General features: G+C 47.1%; 1 protein-coding gene across 1 annotated transcript in view; it reads left to right on the top strand.

Moving 5' to 3' along the window:
- The window catches only part of EXOC4 (exocyst complex component 4), a 533,911-nt gene that overhangs the window by 423,391 nt on the left and 90,015 nt on the right, over nt 1-20,505 (top strand). Inside the window, exons 12-13 of the mRNA XM_006030683.3 lie at nt 5,000-5,136; nt 14,554-14,709. Coding sequence (XP_006030745.1) covers nt 5,000-5,136; nt 14,554-14,709 — 293 coding nt within the window. The remainder of the gene's footprint in view (nt 1-4,999; nt 5,137-14,553; nt 14,710-20,505) is intronic.

Here is a 20,505-nt window from a genome sequence, read left to right as displayed (position 1 = left end):
CGCTCTTCCCTAATGAATAGTGCCCCATCATGGGTCACTGGAGCCCCCTGCTGATAGACCCTGTCAGTGCCGGGGAAGAAGAATGAATAATGTTTCCCCGAAGCCGGATGCTGTGAATTTGAACTGTTCTTGGGCACCAACCGGGGGCAGCTGAGAAGCTGTAATTAAAAAACAACCGCCACCTACATAAATGAAGAAATACTACATGTCAGGATGTCAGTTTTGGTGGAATTTAACCTTTGGTCTGCTGGGGCTTTGAAACACTCCAAAAAGCTACAGCTGTGGATCAATAGTGTGAGAAATGTTGGAAAGGTTGCAAACCTTTCCATCCGTCCTACTGTGCCTTTAATTGCAGCCTTGTCTGCATAACACCTTTTAAAATCACTGCCTTTCAACTCGAATCTTGCTGGAAAATGAGCCTTTTTTTTCCCCCCCCCCCATCTGTGGCAGCAACAACCTCCACTCATCTGGTGTTTTCTAAGGGAGGGTCAATAATTCACTAATAATCTGTAGCCATTCGAATGCTGAGCTCCCTCTCTCCCTATCTGCTGTGTTTTCAAGACCGTGCTGCATTTGACAGCAAGACCCCTGTGTCCATGCATGTATTTTTCCCCTCTGTCTACCCGCCGTAAGGGAAGAAAACCAGGAATTTGCAAAGGACCAAGCATCTCAGGGGTGGTTCGCCACCAAAGACCCCCCAGCGCCCACATACTGGAGGCAGCGATTACTTTTCTAACAGTGTATTTTCTTCCCAGAATGTAAATACAGTATTATTAGACATGTTCTTTCTTCCTGGTGGTTACGGCTATTCAGTTTTCCCTTTGTATCCTATTAAAAAGTGGGTTCAGTATTCAGCAGTAACCGCTGCAAACGCTGTAACTATCAATAATGTGCTTTTGCTGTTGCATGAGCGTTGCTGTAAAATCCTGTGGTCATGCTGTCGGGGTGAGTGTATGCGTTAAGTACTCCGGAGACCTGGCGTGGGTCTTATATACCGTCTTTGTCCTTGTGAGTGACAGGGCAGCAACAGCCTACTCTTGCCGTCAAGCCGGCAGTGACAAACTTGGTGTGAAAAACCCTCCCAGTCAACCCCGTTCTTACAGGCGAGCGCCTGGGAATGGCTGTCAGCGCTGGTTCATGACTGTAGGACCCATCTTTGTGAACGGCTCAGATAATAAATCAGTGTTTAGAGCGCCCTTTAAGAAGGGAAAATTGGCCACCAAGCCACGTTTTTAGCATCAAATGTCTGAGAGAGAGACCTGAGCAGGACCCCGAACTGGATGCCTGCAGCCTGTGAATCCCCATCTCCGCTCAGCGTCTGATCATTATCAGATCCCTTAATGTCTCGGCTTGGCTTTCCCTGTCTGTGAAATGGGGATGATAATACTATTGGGCCTATTTCTTATTTATACTTAATTCCCTTGCTACCATAAGGACAGCAAAAGGGGGTCATAAACGGAGGCATAAATGATATTTTACGCTCTCTCAAAGGCCCTGTTATGCTGCCAGAAGGCATAAAGGGGCCTTAGCGTACCTGAGAATCTGTCCTGTACTGAGGATTAATTAGCTGATGTTTGCAAAAGCCTTTAAAAGATGGAGGGGAAAAAAACACGTGGCTAATCATGAGCATTAGTAGTCCGTTTTAACGGCCTGCATCTAATAGTGAGTGGTCGGTGATCCTGAACGGGAATTTTTTTCCCCCCTTGTTATTAACTGCAAGGGTCTTTCAAAGCTGCTGAAGTGCTGCAAGAGTCATGCATTATACCCCTGGCTACACGTTCGAATTTAGCACCGTGCTGGGTTTCCAGGTGCAAGCAGGTTAATGGTGTGTGCGTATGCGTGTGCGTGTGTGTGTGTGTGTGTGTGTGTGTGTTTAAAGCCCTCATTGAAGCGTCTGGCCACAAAATGATGCTTTGATCCTATCCATTTGCAGTTAATGAATCCAGCAACTGGATTGTAACTCTCTTATAATACATGCATCTCCTTTCGTTTTCTCTTGTAGAGTTATAAAAGATCTGCTGCTGTCCCAACTAACGAATCCAGCTCTATTAACGTGGACTAATGTATCCTCATGCGCAGTAACCCTCGAGACAAAGGCAGATGAGTTAGGATGGCTTCACCAAAGGTTAAAACGTTGCAGAAAAATAGCCACTGCCTATACAGTGCCATCTGTATTCATATGGGGGTATCGCCATTGTATTACAAATTGGGATGAGTCGCATAAAGCCCCCATCGAAGCAAAAATGACTTGGTTCCTATCAGATTTAGCATTTTAGGAACGTAACTTTTTTTTTTTTTTAATTTTGGTGGAGAGAAGCAAGCAAATGTTGGAAACTTTTTGCAAACCAGACTTTGGTTTGGCTTCCGAACCTCGAGATTTTTGGGGGGTTGGTTTTTAAATTGTTCTGTCTGCTGATAAGAGACCCTGTGATGAAAAAGAAATAGGGCAAATTCAAACGAGCACAAAGTACTTCACACGGAGCGTGCTGAGCTATGGAGTTTGCTGCCCCAAGAGGACATGCCAATCCTTAGCCACGTGGACCAGTGTGGCTTTATTAATGTCAGCAGAGCTCTGCCTGTTACACCAGCAAAATGGTCTAATATTATACTTGATTTTTTAAAAGGGAGCCGGGATAATTTTATGGTGCGAATTAAAATCAAATGTGTTGCAATCCACTTTAAGATGCGTGTAATGACGTTCATCCTCTAGGGCATTTCGGAGATTGTCACATGGGCCAGGAATGATTTTTCCTCCCTTTCTATTAAACATAAGATAATTGCTCAGGTACATTCAATTAATTTTTGTATGCCTTTCACTAAAACATTAAGTAAACGGAAACCAGGAGCGCGGTCCTGAGCTGAACTGCAACTATAGAGCCAAGTCCATATAACATCTCACATATTGATCTCTTCTACTTAATCTAATTAGCATTATTAGCTATCATAGTAATAGATATCAGAAGTAGGGATCCAGTTTGTGGAGCTTGTTTAAAACTACTTGGCGAGGAATAACGGAGGGTGAGGATGAGGGTGAGGTTTCTTTTTACCAGAACAGGAGCAAGTAACAGGGCAGAATTGATTGCTGTCACTCATCAGTAAATATGGAGGAACAGGATTATGGATCCGGGGCAGTGTTGCAGTGTTTTAATCTGAAAATCAATGCAGAAAAAGGAAGTTGGCTTTGTGGGGATATTGTAGAGGTTGTGATGTTGGTTTTGATCAGGTTTTATTCTGCAAACAGAGCCACTAATTCCCCATCACCTTTTGATTAATACGGGGAGAGAGCTAAACTCACCCCTGCTTGTAATGCTCTTGAACTCGGTGGAGTTTCCCCAGGGAGGAGTTTAACTCCTATTTCTCAGACCAAGCAAGGACTGCGACGGCTGCAGCCTGTCTGTGTGTCTCCGAAATAACCCTTCGCACACCTGACCGACCTATTGGCCCATTTCGTATTCGCATGGGGGTTTTGTAACACGCCATCAATATTTTTAATAACAGGGCAATCAAATACATACGGCTTTGGTAAAGACACCCCAAGGTGACTCGAGGAAGCTTGACTGTAATTTCCAAATCCCCAAATTTGCAATCCGTCTACATCTCTCATATTTATTATGAGATATTTTCAGCCCCCTGCTGCAGATGGTGAAAATTATTTTTAACCCGTAAAGTTCCCTTTTGCAATTCATGTTGCTATGATAGGGCACCTGCGGTATTAGAAAGACTGCACGGTACTTCTCAGGCTTGCCAGAGCATGGGGGTTTCTGGGGTTGAGAGCAGCACGCGGGAATGTATGCAACACTTGGGGCGGCAAAGAGAAATTTGGGACAAGGAGCAGGGGGCCAAAGCTTTCATCTTAAAGGGCAGGCGGTGAGGGGGTGGTGCTTTAATGAGCCAGGCATGTTAATTAAAAGCACCCGAGCGTCCCCGCACTGAAAAATGTCAGCGGGGCGCTTTGAACTAAAGCTCGTTGGACCAGGTTGAGTTCAAAGCACCCCACTGCCATTTTTCACCATGAGGACGCTAATACACATGAGGTTGGAGGCTGCCAGAGCGCATTAATTTCCGATTAATCGAGCAATGAATTGAGTCTGCTCCGATGCTCGGGATTGACAGCACGTCGGAGCCCAGGGGTGTCACGAGATCTGTGACGTCAGAAACCCACTTGATCAGGGCTAGAGTAGGCGTCCACAGTGCGCTCCCCAGCCAGCGGAGGCTGCATGTGCGTGGCTTTTCTGCAAAAGTCCCTTTGGTTTTAAGGTCTTTTTTTTTTCCCCAAGAGAAATCCATCGTATTGCAGTTATCAGCTTCTGAAGGATGAGGAGCTAAGTCAGCCCCACCGATACTGAAGCCCCAGGTGCTCAACAGGTTTTAAACCTGATGCTGAGATCGCTGAGCCAGCCCCTTCTATTTTATATCTCCTCTGCCTTTCCCTTTATCACTTCATTTCACGTCGCTCAGCTGTCCACGGTGCTCAGCAATTCAGCTCATTGCTTGGGGACAGCAGCGTCCTGCTGTAGGGTTGCATCTGTGACCCTAATTGACAACATCCAGAAAATGCAAAGTTAAGACGGGTGCTTGACCCTTTCCTCTGTTTTACGCCTCCTTCTCCTTCATTTTAATGACTTGATAAATAAAGAACGACAACATCCACCGTGAGTCCTGAATGATGCCAATTAGCACTCATTTTGATGGCGGCGTTTCTGATCCGGTCCCTTGCTAGCTAATAGTTAGAGTTCGAAGGCCCAGCTCGTTTGATAAAGCTTGCTGAGTCTTATTCACGTGATGATGAATTTAGGCAGCGCTGTCCTCATCCAGTTCGAACCAGTAGCTTGGAATGGGGTGCTCTTTAAAAAGCCATAGCCATTTCAGTATTTCCCAGTATCGTGAATGTAGCCACACCTTCTCTGTGATCCACGGTCTTCTCAACATTTCCTCGCGTCTCCGCTGTATCGGTTGTGTGCAATGACATGTCTTCACGCTGTCTGGTTTTCCTTTCCAGAGTACAGTGATTGTGGAGAAGACAGTGCAAGACCTCATGGACCTGATGCATGACATGAGAGCTTATTCAGATCAGTTCCTCAACATGGTGTGTGTGAAGCTCCAGGAATACAAGGACACATGCACTGTTGCTTACAGGTACAGACCATCTTGTAAAATAGAGATTGGCTCCACCGGCCATGATGCCTCTAAATCATCCACGTCTGGCATGATCGGAGACGGGATCCTGGGCTGATGGGCTATTGGTCTGACCCAGAATAACATCTCTTATATTTTTATGATGGTTGGAAGGGAAAAGGTATTCAGTAAGAAAGAAAATAGAAGGCCCTATATATGTTTGATATGTTGTTATCGTTCCAGTCTCTAGGATGGAGTCGGTTCCCCTCAAGTGAAACTTTTACGCTCAGTTAGGCAGGGGCATATCTCTGTGGGTGAGAGGGAAATCTAGGATGATAGCCACCCATGTGTAGAGTCTGGGGAGACTCGGTGTTGGCACACCTGTGTGCTTCCTCTCCGAAAAGACTTGATTCGGCTCATGGCAGCACCTCGACAAAGACAAAGTCTTTGTTCTCGGTCAGGGGCAGGGGGATCTGAACCTGGACCAGAGGAATTGGGATGGAAAATGTGTAATCTCCCTAAGCACCTCCCTGCATCCATTGTCATACTTGGCTAGATGATGTGACAAAACAAGTCAAATATTTTCCCATTCCAGGTTCTAAAATGCACGCAGGCTGAGCTTGTGAAAGCCAGCTGAGGGGCTTCAGTGCGCAGCTCTCACCCAGCTTATTGGGACGTGGATCTCCAAATCCAGGGAATTGTATTGACTATTGTTGCTTATTTGCATTTTGTTCTCCCCAAAGGTTCCTGAAGTACAGGATCCCTGGGCCACATCATTCATTTGCAGTCTGTGGCAGGAACTGAACAGCTTCTAGCACCGTGGCATGGAGGCGCGTAGCACAGGGAATGAAGGAGGGCCAGGGGCTGCAGTGCTACTGTGGTAATCTGGAGACTGAGTTGAGCTCCTTGCTCTATCATAAACTTCCCATGCAGTCTTCAGCAAATTGCTTAAGTCAGGGGTATCAAACATGGCTCATGGGCCAGATTCAGCCCTTGGAGTCTCATATAATAAGTATGATACTTATTATGTGAGACTCCAAGGTATATTATCCAAGGTATATCATATTATATGATACTGTTGGGCTACCAGTGTGGCTGGGGGAAGTGGCCTGCTGCAGATCATGGCAGTGGGTGGCAGAAGGGCGAGTGATGGCTCATATGGCCCCAGTCACCCCCTGGCTGCTTTGCCCATCTACACTGCCACAGCCCTACTTCCCCAGCCACTGGCTGCCAACGCCACCACCGCGTGCCAAAGCTGGAGCTGCTGCCACGTGCCCCATGTCGGAGCTGGAGTTATCAGCATCACCAGAGCTTCCTCTTGCGCCAGGCTGGATCTGGCTTGCAAGGAGTCCCGTGGTCCCGATCCAGCCCAGGGCAGAAGGTGAGTTTGATGCCCCTTGACTTAACCTATGGTTATACTGCAATAGCGGTATACCCCAGCTGGGATGTTCCAAGTACTCCCCTCCCACAATGCACCTCTGAGGCCACTTCAGGTTGTCTCTCTGGCACTGCTCTCGGGACCATGACCCGTGGGGACGAACCTGGAGTGGCCGCGCTGGCACATATTTCGAGTTTGCAAGCAGGCCATGCTGCGTGGATCTCCTCTCATATCCTAAAGCTTCCCTACCGCATGTTAGGAAGGCACCTGGCCCCTTGGTTGTGAAGTGCTAAGTGAGCTATGGTCACGAGGGCCATTAAACGCACAGTACCTTTAAATAGCTAGAATCCAAGCCGTTGATATACACGGTACCTTTAAATACCTAGAATCCAGGCTGTTGACGATAGGGAAAACATTTTTAAAAGCTCCTTGTTTTATTTTTCCAGATAATGTGAAGGAATTATTTCCGTTGCCTGATTTCATTTAGAAACATTACATCTGCTAATTGGCTGCATACGGTCCTTCCTTCCTTCTTGTGTCCCTGTTGTGAAAAAGTAGCTAGCAGAATTTGCAGATTCCCTGGAAGCTGCCATGAGCGCTTCTGCTATGGTTTTGATCGTGCGATCTCTGGGCTGGTAACCGTGCGCCGTGCCCCCTGCACCACCCCAGCCCTTCACTGCATGTGGCAATATGAATAAAGCTAATAATAATAGACACACATGTGAGTATGGGGGGGATGTCTGGTAGTATACACACATGCATATGTGTGTGTACAACTACGCATACACACATATATACACTTATATGTCTGCACATATATCCGTCGCCATTAATAATAATAACATGACTTTTTATGAGATCTTGCTGGCTGAAAGCAGACAAATGGCAGTAATTTGTTTACAGTTGTTGGTTTGAATTTCCAAAGGACTTTTCTTTCTTTTATTCTTTCCTTCCTTCCTTCATTCCCTGATACCAGCCCTAGCTTTGGCACCTGCTGAGGAGTAATTAGGACAGCCCTAATTTGGACAACCATATCCTGATTGCAGCAAGAGGAAAAACAGGAAACGTTCGGGTTTTGCTGCTAGCAAATGACTGACTGAAATAGAAATCTATATACAATTCAAATGATTCAGAGGAACGTAGCAGGGACAGGAGAAATTGTTACCCTGCTTCGTGTGCATGTGTGTGCATGCAGCTTGAGCTATCCAGAGAGATGGTAAAATCTATAAGGTAGCAATGCCCTCTGCTGGGAGTTTTCATGTAGTCGAGCTCCACGCTGTCTTGCCCTTTGAACCACCGTTTCCCCCCAAGGCTTGAGAGGAGGGCAGAGGTGAAGCAACAATTACCTCCAGTGCGGGTTTTGGAAAGACCCAATCCTATAAATTGATGTTACTCTATTGCAGTCAGTGGAACATGGCTGATTTACACCAGGTAGCGATCCAGTCCTGCAGATATACAGCTTGCCCTGACTGTACGACCATTGCAAATGCTAAGCTAAAGGGGACGACTTTTTGGGAGAGGAATTGTGTGCATGTGTGTGTTCACGTGCCCAGTGGGTAGAAAAGAGATGTGAGATTTACCATTATTTTTGTAAGTGCCAGAAAAACTCATGGAGGAATAAGTCTCTGGATTGCTCAGGCTGCATGCACGCATGCACATGCACACAAAGCAGGGTAACAACTATCAGGGTCTGTGCCTTGGGCGGCAGCAGGGGCTGGGCCAGCTCTGGGAGCAGCAGCAACTGGGTGGGCAGCGGCGCGGGCTGCTGCTCTTGCACCCTCTTGTTATGCTATTGAAAACTCATGTGCAAGTCTTACTAGCTTGCATGAAGTTAGGGACCAGGTTGAAAAACACTACATGATTTAGGAAGAGAGATAATAGAAGGCTAATGCAGTGGCCAGTTGAGTTATTGGCTTTGCTCTGTCTGTCTCTTGGAGAAAGTGTTAACAAATATGGATTTCATAGAATCACAGAAAAGCAGAGCTGGAAGGGACCTCCGGAGGTCATCTAGTCCAGCCCTCTGCTTGAGGCAGGATCATCCCTATCCAAACGAATCCGTACAAGTCTTTGTCTAACCTGTTCCTAAAACCGTACAGTCAACCCTGCTGCACAGCTACAAGGCATATTGCCCAAACCTGCCACCTTGAAACATGGACTGTGTCTTAATACAGTTCTCTTTTGGCATTGAGTACCTTCAGGATGCAACTAATAAATCAAAGTAATGATTTAATCATAAATCAAATAGCCCAGATGGATGCCTTTGTGTACAAAGCTTTCTGTTCTGCATGTGACTAGAAGAGGTGGAATCCTCTGAATCTGCAAAGACCCGTACAAAAAACTACACCTTAAGCCTGCCATTCAGAAAGGGCAGTTAAATAAAGGACTTTACTTGCAACTATTGAATAGTAACTGCTTTTGGTTTCAAAAATAGGATCCACCTTTCAGCAGTTCAGGTTTGAGAAGACACTTTCCCCTAGAGTCAGACTGTGCCACAGATGTATACTACAGCAACCTACCTCTGAAGCAGTGGATGGACCTCTGATGGATTATATGAACCGCTAGGCTAAATCAGTATGGCTGTTCCCACGTTGAAGTGTGCGACTTGGAGGACTAGATCTATATGTGCTAGATCACAAGAGTTACAGAGATCCTGAAAGTGATACTCATTCACTAATGGAGGCTGCTGGCATGGGTGATAGGAAATAGTCTCATCATTTCAGAAACTTAAAATCTGGGAGGTTTGGCATTGCGTTTCGATTTTCTTCTGATGTTTCCTATACGGACAAGAACCTAACACGATTGAAAAATAGTTTAGAGACTTACTTAGATACCAGGGAATCCACAGTTATAATTAATGACACCAAATTCTGCCACGGATATCAGGTGGGAGAATTTATTTAACAAATTGCGAATGCAATGGGAAAAAAAAAAGATGTGGTTGTCTCAAAAATGCTGAATAAACTTGCAGAATAAATTAGCTGGAAAAAAGGTATCAGGGCCAGATTCACAAAACTACTAGTCTTACTGGTGGGGTACCTCTTTATTCCATCACCTTCATAGGCACTTCTGTCTTCTCCTCCTCTGGCGGCGCGTTTATTTGGCCACTGTCTTCCTCTGATTTTCCAACAAATATCTGCATTGTATTTTATGGAACCATTTGTGTTCAAATGAAACTGGGGGAAGAGTGTTTTTGCAAATGAAAAAATGAAACGTTTAATAGTAGGCTCTGACGAGGGTGGTTGAACATTGGGACAGGCTGCCTAGAGGAGCTGGGGAAGCTCCATCCCTGGAAATTTTCAAGAGCAGGTTGGACAGACGCTTGGCTGGATGGGATGGTTTAATCAAGGATGATCCTGCTTTGAGCAGGGGGTTGGACTAGGTGACCTCCTGCGGTCCCTTCCAACTCTGCTTTCATGAAACAATTTCTCCTTCGGTTTTTTAGTTGATCAACCAAGACCCCCAAAATGAGGACATTGTTCATAGAGCCTTGTGCTTCAGGCCTTGGATTTTTAAATAACAAGGCTTGGGGGGGACAGTAGTGTAAGGCACTGAAGGCCTGTGGGTGAAGGTAGGTTAAGGGGGGAAGAGGAATGATAAGTAGTGTAAGGGAAGGATCGTGAACATGGAAGATTTGTGGGTGGGAGAGGGAACTTCAAAGTATCTAAATAAATAATTTCCAGCATGACCCTTATCCCTAATTGGGATGTGGCTGCTATGTGGTGCAGGCATTTAACAGACAGAGATTTGCAGCCCCGAGAGGTGCCCAAGGGCACTTAGGATACCTGTGACAGAACAGGGACCTGAACCCAGCTTTCCATAGCTTTGCAGGAGCTCCCTAACTTCTCGATCCCCTTACTCTACCCTGGTTTGCTTCCTTTCCACACCCCTTTGTGGTCTGCAGCGCAAAATGTGGTCTTGCAATGCAATGCAAAATACGTTGCACATTTTGCATTGTAAGCTTTTCAAGGCAGGGAGCTGGGGGGTTTTTGTCTGTCAGGTGCCAGGCACCACATGGCGAGTGCACAATCATAGATTCTGGACTTTCACCAGCGTGAGACAAAACCGCTATGAATCGACGGTCTCCAGAGCTTGGCTTCACCCTTTCTTTGGCCGCGCCAAAAAACCCATCCTCCCTGACTAATTTTGCCGTGCATCAACAGGGTACAATTTGCATCTCTGCCCCCCACTTGTTTCCTTAACGAAGAGCCGTGGCATCCCGACTGCATCCAGGGAGCAGTCACGCTGCACAAGTGCTCAAACGGATGAACGATGTGAATCTGTGGCCACAACGTCCGACAGATGTTTTATGACCAGAACTCACTGAGCTGTGCAGGGATGGGCCTTCCTCATGGATGCGGCATCACCTGTTCAAGTGCTGTACCTATTCCCCTGCCCCCCCCGGGGAGCTAGGTACAAACCATCACGCAGATGGCTGGTTGAGCTGTGAATTAATTAGTAGACGATGGCACTGTGGTCATGATTAACTCTATTACTGCAGCAAGGAGTAATTGGATAGGTTTGGGTTGGTTGGGGGATGCTTGTAAGTAGGCATTCTGGACGATGGGAAAGCATCTCATAACGTCTCGTTATGTGTCACTCGAAAATCTTAATTAGATCAATGTTGATAGGAAGCTGGCATGCAGACCCAAAGCCAGATGAAATGCTGCAAACGAAGGGTGGTGCTAAAAGACTTAAGCAGCTGACGGTGGGAGCGAGATATCTATTGGGTTGCAAAGAGGGATCAGTGCGAGGTCCCGTCCTCTGCTAATGAGCAAGGACGGGACCTCACACGGCTAGTGTGTCTCTCTGCTAAGGAGCAAGTAGATGGAGTAGAAACAGTAGTGAAAGAAAGTTTGGAGATGCCCCCACGGTCTTTCCTGCCCACGTGCAGGGGGGCTGGACCCGATGATCTTGTGAGGTCCCTTCCAGCCCCTGACAACTATGAACCTATGCCACAAGCATGAGACGCAACGGAGGAATCCTACAAAGTTAGTTTACAATTATGGACCTGTTGCCTGCCATTGATTAAGGTGAACTCCCCATTGATTTGAAGCTGAGCTTTGCACTGCAGCTCAAATGCATAAGGTCCCAGGGGTAGGGTATTCACCCACAGAATTTGGACAGATGTTTCTGGGGTCCAATGAGAACGATGGGAGGGAGCCTCTTGGAAAAGCAGGAAGTTGCCAACGAGCAGGCAACAAATGAGATCTGAGTTTGCAACTCAATATAGCAACAAAACCAACAAGGAAAAAAAAGGGCAATCAGATTTTGGGCAGGAGATGCCTCGTATCATAAAGCAGAGAAGTAATTGCGTCCTCTGTACGTCTCTGGTGAGAAGGCTCCCAAAGACTGCGTTCAATTGTACGCATCTGAAGGGACATGATAACAGTCTATACATAATTGAGGAGCGGAAACAGTATGAGCGGCGAGAGATTGAGGCTGCTACAAGGGGCTAGCACTGGGAGTAATGGGATAACATTAAGCTAAGAAAAACATCGCCGTAGTATCTGGATTTGCACCCCCCAAAAGGTTAGGTGTGTTCAACTGTGAAATCAATTCCCAAGGGAAGCAGAAGTATCCCCCCAGCTTTCGGTCATTTAAAAACTTGACTGGACAAAGCTCTGGCTAATAGATTCCAGGAAACCTTTGCATTGACAGGGAAATGGATGGAAATGATCTTCTTCATCCCATTTCTCTTCGGTGGCCAAGATTTTGCTGGATGTTTTTAAAAAGAAATTGAAAGGAAACCTTGAATTCTGTCTGTGAACAATGCAGTGCCCCCTTTCTTGTGGCAGTGTTTAATCCGCCCTCTTTTTAAAAGGTTAGAGAGATGCCTTTGTTAGCAGAGGAAGAAACCACAAGTTTCCAAACAGCAATCCTGAGGCTTGGTCACGGAAATCTTGCGGGGCTGAAAATTGCATCCGTTCCTTTTGCTGGTGGTAGATTAAACATGAAATGTCAGAGCACAGGCAAGCACAGGTGACAGTCCTTTTCCCAGATCGCCGCAGGAGGAAAGGTGGTTTTCTCGGAGAGCTCAAAGGGGATGATCAGCTGTTCAGCCATGGTGGCAAGGAGCCGTGATGTAGCCCACTTAGAAGCAACTCCGTCTTGTCTCATCTCACTGCCATTGTCACTGGATTCCCTTTAGAAGCTCGTAGACATGATGTGTGTCGCGATTGCTTTTACCTCCATTCGGCTCGTGCAACATATCCGTTGGCCAATTTAAATTTCAAATAAAGCAAATTAACCCGTGCGGCATACTGGTTTGCAAGATGCCTGTCTTGCACGGTACTTCTTGTGTTATTGTATAACAGCGTCACCAGTTGAGCCACTAACTTAGCATTGGGGGCTGAGTAAGCGCTGTATTGGTGTTTTATTTAAGTGCAAAATCCATCTGGTCTTGCAGCTTCTTAAGAGCATGAGAAAGATGTCTACGAGGGAGTGTGAGAGGGTCTTCTCTGCCCTAACAGAAAATAATAGAACTAATAATTAAAGGTTTTTAGCATCTTTATTTGGGAGTCTCCAAGCACTTCATCCGCATTAGTTATAGGTTCTTACTACCGTCATTAGCAGATGATGCTGTATTCATTTAGAAAGGATGTACCCAACCTGCAGCACTTGCGGTGGTCAGTCCACGAGTGCGATCCTAGGTGTCATCCTGGCCCCACGTGCCAACACATCTCCATACACCAGATGTAGCCACACCATGCACCAGTCCAACCCTGCGGGTCTGATCCGACATGGTCCAGTTCAGCCATGGAGCGACTCTGCCCGCTGGCCCGACCATGCACCAGCACAGTCTAGCATGCAGGGCCACGTTATCCATCCAGTGACAATTAACAGTGCTGCTGCTCCCCTGCCGTCAGATTTCCAGACCTTTAGGGAGCCCGCAGGCCAGGTGACCCGGCTCTGTGGCCTGGAGGCTGAGCACCATTGAATTAGGGTAAGACAGGAGCATAAGACAGGCACGTGAAATGTGATCTGTATTTGTACATGGTAGCATGGGGGAGCAGAGGGATTCTGCTTCACTCTGCGTCCACTTTATGGATGGATAAACTTAGGCAAAGAGAAGCTGGGAGACTTGTGAAAGGTCATTTGGAGAGTCGATGACAAGGGTCTGGAAGTGCGCCAATGAGCTGCGACTCCAGCCCCCTTTACACCCACTTGAAAGTTGTTTCTCAGGCCCTTTCAGTCCACCGGAGTGAGATTGCCTCCCGCTTTGTTGACCAGCACCGTTCTCACCGACTTTCATTGGGGGCACTGGTGGTCATGGGAACTGTGCTCCTTTAACACGCTGCCAGTCGTGCCCAATGCATTTCAACAGGGAAACAAGCAGCTAATCAGCATCTTTGTGCATAATGTCTCTTCTGTCAGCAGGGTTTCAGTAGCACAGACATTAGTCATATTGCTGAAAACATTAAGCAGGCAGCGTCTCAATATTTTGACTGAAGCATAATCTCTGATTCAGGATTATGGGTGCATTTGATATGAAATCTTTATTAGATGATTCAGTTGACTCGGCAGCAGGAGACTGTGTCTTTAATCTCCTAGTCCCTGGTTCCAGATAGGCTTCCCAAGTTCCTACCTTTGAGACCGTTGGTGTGCATTGAGTTGGTGGCTTTCACCCAATCCTTCCTGCATAGGTTTTTGTTGCACAGATCCAAAAGGCACTAGATAGCAGTCTCAGTAGTAATGCTGAGAAGCAGGTGAGCCAGAAAAATTAAATTAACTTTTCCTTCCTGCTTATGAAATAAGATCCTTAAGCAGCATCAATCCAAGTAGCTTCATTGACTGCAAGGGAGGGGTGAGGATATGGACCCATTTGAGTACATAATTAACATTAGCAGGTATTGTTCGGGGAGATGCTTGCACTGTATCTGCCCATATAGTGCGTGTCCTGTTGGTACATGGAAAAGTCATGCTTTTTGAACTCCATTAGGAACCAACCATTCATAAATATGGTGCATTTCAGAACAGGATTCGTTGTGAAGTGAAGCGACTGCCTATGCAGCAAGTAAGAGTTGTCTTTGCCTACCATGCCTGTTGTTGATTTCTTTCAGGAGCATCGTCCAGTCGGATGAAAAGCTGGTTATCAGTGCATCCTGGGCAAAAGATGATGACATCAGCAGGCTCTTAAAGTCTCTGCCCAACTGGATCAATATGGCCCAGCCCAAGCAACTAAGACCTAAGAGAGAAGAGGAGGAAGACTTTATAAGGTAAGGTATCTCACCATTGATGTCCTAACCGGCTCCATAATGCTCTGATGACAGCAACAGGAAAAATTGTTGTTAAAAATGAAGAAGTAATTTATATATTTCCCTGATATTTACATTTCTGATGCAATCAGGACTGTAAACATCGTGGTTCTGTCCCTTTGCAGCAAAGCATGGGTGGGTATCTAAACTTTTGGGGCGTGAGCTATTTGTAGATGTCATGCCATGAGGGTCTTCACCATGAAGCCGATACCATATCAATATTTAGCCCGATCTAGGCAGCAAAAATAATATTTAACGAAATGTATTTCTATAATCTTAGCTCATTTTAAAGTTCTCAGAATACTACCTAAAATAAAAACACGCCATCATGTTAAGAAACCAAAGTTTTCTGTAAGGTGGATAGAGAACTGGCCAGATCATTGGGTTCAAAGGGTAGTAATCAATGCCTCAGTGTCCAGTTGGCAGCCGATATGAAGTGGCACGTCCCAGGGGTCAGTCCTGCGGCTAGTTTTGTACGGGTTCTTCGTCAGCAACCTGGAAGATGGGATGTATTGCACCCTCAAGAAGTGGGCAAATGACACCAAGCTGGGGAGAGCAGTCGATATGCTGGGAGGTAGGACCAGGGGATTCAGGAGACCAAGACAAATTGGAGGATTGGGCCAAAAGCAATCTCATGAGGTTCAACAAGGACAACTGCAAAGTCCTGCACTTAGGATGGAGCAGTCCCATGCACCGGTGCAGGCTGGGGGTGACTGGCCGGGCAGCAGCTCTGCAGAAAAGGACCTGCGGGTGACAGTGGACAAGAAGCTGAACATGAGCCAGCAGTGTGCCCTTGTTGCCAAGAGGGCTAATGGCATCCTGGGCTGCATTGGTAGGTGTGTTGCCAGTAGGTCAAAGAAAGTGATTATTCCCCTCTGTTCAGCACTGGTAAGGCCACATCTGAAGTCCTGTGTCCCGGTTTACCCCCTCCCCACTACAGAAAGGATGTGGACAAATTGGAGAGAGGCCAGCAGAGAGCAACGAAAATGGTTTGGGGGCTGGGGGACATGACTTACGAAGAGAAGCTGAGAGAACTGGGCTTCCTGGACCTTTGTACACACCACAAAATTGGCCTTTAAAACAGCTTAAATGCCCTTTTGCACCGATTTAATGGCATTGCCATTTGCACGTTCGACAGCGTATTCCACTTTCACGCCGTTACTGTTTGCACACTCGGCGGCGTATCGCGCTTTAAGTGACTTTGGAACGTAGCAAGATGTAACACTTCCGCGGTGGTTTAGTTTGCTACCTGACAAAGTGCAACAGCGCAGGGGGTGTTGGAAGCCGATGTGCTCAGGGATTGACAGGCTTCCAGCGCCCTGTGCACTGTCCCCGCCATCTGCTCCCACCATGGTGCAACCCGGCGGCAGCCCATGCAGACAGGCAGGCTCAACTGAAGGAAAAAAAAAAGTGTTGAGGAGCCTGATTTTTTTTTTTTTCCCCTCCTCTCCCCCTCCCAGAGCCTGCCTGCCTCTCCGCTGGAGCTGTGCGGGGGCCTGGTGCTTCCCTCCGTGGCTACAGGACCGCCCGGGCCAGGTGCCAGCAGGCAGGTGCTGCCTGGGGGGCACTGCCACCATGGAGGGAAGCACCAGCCCTCTGGCAGCCACAGAGGGAAGCACTGGGCCCCCACACAGTAAGGGACCACTCGGCCTGCCAGCAGCTTGCCCCTTCCCACTACCCACTGCTCGAGAGGCAGGTAAGGATCGGGCCCCCACCCTTGTGTACATGCTACGGGGGTTTAGTTCAGTTTAATTCTCCCTAAATTGAAACCATGGAAATGATGGGTTTTTAAAAACCCACCGTTTTAATTTAGAGAGCACTAAACTGAATTAAACCCGCGTGTTGTGTACAAGCAGCCCTTTAGTCTGGAAAGAGAAGTCTTAGAGGGGATTGAATAGCAGCCTTCAGCTCCCTGCAGGGGGTTGCAAAGAGGATGGAGCTGGGCTGTTCTCAGTGGGGGCAGATGACAGAAGGAGCAATGGGCTCACGTTGCAGCGAGGGAAGTTGAGGTTGGATATTGGGAAAACTTTCTCATGACGAGGGTAGTAAAGTCCTGGAACAGGTCACCCAGAGAAGTGGTGGAGTCTCCATCCTTGGAGGTTTTTAAGACCTGGGTAGACAAAGCCTTGGCTGGGATGATGCAGTCGGGGCCGGTCCTGTTTGGAGCAGGGGTTGGACTAGATGTGACCTCCCAAGGTCCCTTCAACCCTCATTTTCTCTGGCTCTATTATACTATTGCTACTCGTGTTGCAGCAGTACTTTTGCGAGCATTGCCAGTGCAAAACCTGGCGTTTTGTATTCTCAACCAACTTCTCGCAGTCCCGCACGCAATGTGTCGCTGCCATTCTCACACAGTCATTAAGGTGGTCATCTGTCAGAGCCAACCTGAATATGGATTTCAGTATTTCATTGCTGAAAACCCAGCTCCGCTCAGGTATGTTGACTTGAAATGCACACTTAATCAAAGGAAATCTCCTTTCAAAAATGGCAGTTTGAATTTGTCTGCTAATGGCCAAAGTCTGGCTGAGGTGATCTTGCCTCTAATTGCACATCTGTTTGCAGATTAGGATTTCCATTTCCAGGTTAGCTGCATTTCCCTGGAAGACGTTTGCAATCTGATCAGCAATTTTGCTTATATCACTGACAGCAAATGGATTAATAATGTAAAGGCCTACTGGCTTGATACGGGTAATGTCAAAAAAAAATCTTGACAAGATTACTGAGAATGCATAGTCTTATCAAAGTTAATTTATTCAACTTTTTTTGCAAGGCTACGGGAGGAATACAAAGACTCTTTTCTGGAACTGGATCATCAATAGCTCTGCTCTCTTTTTTTTAAGTATTTGCTGATCCCATTTGTGGGTCATGGGTTTCCCTTCACTTTGAATGTCCAGATTAATGCCATTAAGTGTGAATATCAGACTGGGGAGAAAAAAATCAGCTGATCACTTATGACTACTGAGTTTTTCGTCCTATTCACCTCTGTATTTTCAAGCGGTATGTATTTCTGGGAGGAAATATTGTTATCTTGTCAGTACTTCCCCCTTGCTGAGCTCTTTACCTCTTTGTTGCAGTTTAGACAACCGCAGTGTGCATCAGTCTGGGGTGTCGGAAATCTGCCTGGGGTTGATTTTATTATTTTCAGAACTACACCCATGAGATGCGGACAGTTTCTCAGTTTGATATATGAAGCCTGATGGTGGGTTGTACAGTAGCAAGTGAAATCGGGGAAACCAGACTCTTCCTTGCACATGAAAAGAAAATCGGTATTACTACCTCCCACGGCATGGATGCTTTATGGGCTATTCTTGGAACACGTTTTAGGATGGTTCGTCCTTTTCTTCCATGCCGATCTCCAGCTCTTGCAAAATGTCTTGCCCACAAGTCGTCTTTCTCAGCAGAATCATTTTCAGCTGGTTCTCTTTGAAATTGCCGTTCTCGAGCACCATTCAAAGAGTCCAATTAAACGGGCAATCTCAACAACCTCCCTTGACTCATCTCATTGGAAACGGATGACCAGCGTATTTGCAGCTACTTTATTCACCTTTCCTTCAGCATCTTCAGAAATGACTTCGGCTCGTCTTGACGACTCCAAGAATTAGACGTCTTCTGTAACGTTCAAGGTTTTGTTTTTTTTTTAATCGTCAAATGATGAGTCTGTGACTGCAAGTAAACACTCTCTCACTAGCTCGCCACCTTCAGATAGTTTCTTGTTTTGACAGGCTTTCTTGAAAGAGGCATTTATTGCAGATTTGCTTGTGTGCTTGGTAAAAAATACTTTGCTGAGTGGCTGAAGGCACTTTTCAGAGCCTCTGCTTTTCCTTGCCCTCCTCCCTCTGCGCCCCCGCGCATTGCTGTTTTGAGGCTACTTAGCACAGTGCTTCTGATGCAGTATTGTGAAGTACCACTTAAGGTTTCATTTCTTCCCACCAGGCGCACAGGTATGGCAAACAAGGCAAGCACGTTTACCACTGACTTTCATGGAGAAATATTGCTCCTACCATTTGTGATGAAAGTTGTACTTCTCTCTTGGTAGTTCACAAGAAGCCACTTGCTTTTAAAGGTGTGGACACGTGGTACTACAGAGTAATTAGCCCTGGACCTGCTCCACAGTGAATTCAGGTCTCCTAAGCCAACCTGCTTGCAGCAGGCACACGAGAATGCTGGCTGGCAGGGAACCAGCTTTCGTTGAGCAGACGGCTCCCGCGGGATGTAGTCGGGTAGGTGAGCGGAGGCGTGCAGTACCATTCCCCCATAGTAAAGTTTACAGCATCTTTTCTGCATGATTTACTACACAGTAGGGCTGTGTGTTGGGTGCGTCTTCACCCTCCACCATGCACTCCCCAGTGTTACCAGCACTAAGGCACCTATATCCAACTGTCCTTCTCCTCTGCTTTATTTTTGCTCTGTGCCTTGTCCCCAACACCCAGATCCTCCTTCCATTTCCTTTCTCCCTCCATATATTTCATGCTTCTCGTAGCAACCTGCTCAGCTGCCCCCAGAGAGTCACTTGGCTCACAGACCACTGCCTCTCCTTCTCTGCCACTTGATGCCCATTGTCCATATATCCCATGGTCTGCCATTCCCGGCACTTGTCTGCTCTCACCTCCTCCCCACCACACACGCTTTCTGCATGTTTTCTACCTGTTTCTCCCTTCCGTACCCTTCTCTACTGTCCCTCATTCACTCCCTGAACTGTTAGTATCAAAGGCTCCTTCACAGGGCCCCAAGTTGTTCCTTGCCATCTCTGTTTATCTTCCCTTTTCTCCCTGCCCCCCATTTCCCTAAAACAGGGGCGGGCAATTATTTCAGGCGGAGGGCCACTTACCAAGTTTTGGCAAGCTGTCAAGGGCTGCATTTTCCTCTCTGGTGCTAGGCAGGGGCTTCTGGTGGGGCAGGGGGGGACTGGGCAGGCCTTGCTGCTGGTTCCTGCCACTGGCTTCCCCTGGGTCCTACTGCCCCTGGCTCTTGTCATCTTTGACAGGCAGCCAGGAGCACATAAATACTAATTTTCTAAATTATTAGGGACCCCGCGGGCCAGAACTGGCCCCTGGGCCGTATTTTGCCAACCCCTGCCCTAAAATCCCAGATCCCACCACTTCTCTACCCCCTGCTCGCCCCCCCCCCCCCCCCCCCCCCTGGGGCTTTTGCAACCAGATGACTGTCTACACATGTGGGGAAGATGACTTTCATTGCATGCGCTTGCCATGGTAACTTCAGCTGATGCACATATTGGGGGCAATAGCTCTACCTCTGCCCCATCAAACCTCCACACAAGCAATATGTCCTTTGCATGCTACAGGTCCGCCGTTTCTGCATCGAAACTTGGGCCAATGTGCTTGAAGTTAAGCACTGCCTAAGTGAGTTGCTGAATTGGGGTGTAGTGGGACAGAGAATCTCTCTGTGGTTGACTGGTGCTTACTCTTGTTGCCCATCGCTGTGAAGCTTGTCACAGGGCTTGCTGCTGGATTCCAGTGATCTTTGCTTTGCTCATGATGGATGAGTAAAGAATCATGCCTAGAGTTGCTCTTTCCCAACATCCAGAATGGACGGAGAGAAAAAAGCGGAGATCTTCCACTCTCGTGAGCCCGGAGAAGGAAAAGATCCCACTTCAAAGTCCGTGGCAGTCGGTGGACTTCTGCTTTTGGCAGGGAACATTTTGATCACGACTGGAACTGCCGCAGTATGGAATTAAGAGTTATGGGAAACAAAGGGAGGTGATAGTGGTGAATTTGGGGAGCTGCTGGAAGGAAAAGT

This window comes from Alligator sinensis, unplaced genomic scaffold, assembly GCF_000455745.1.
Source record: "Alligator sinensis unplaced genomic scaffold, ASM45574v1 scaffold64_1, whole genome shotgun sequence".
NCBI classification, from domain to species: Eukaryota; Metazoa; Chordata; order Crocodylia; family Alligatoridae; genus Alligator; species Alligator sinensis.
Note: the sequence above shows the minus strand (reverse complement) of the source record. Positions and strands in the feature narration are given on the sequence as shown.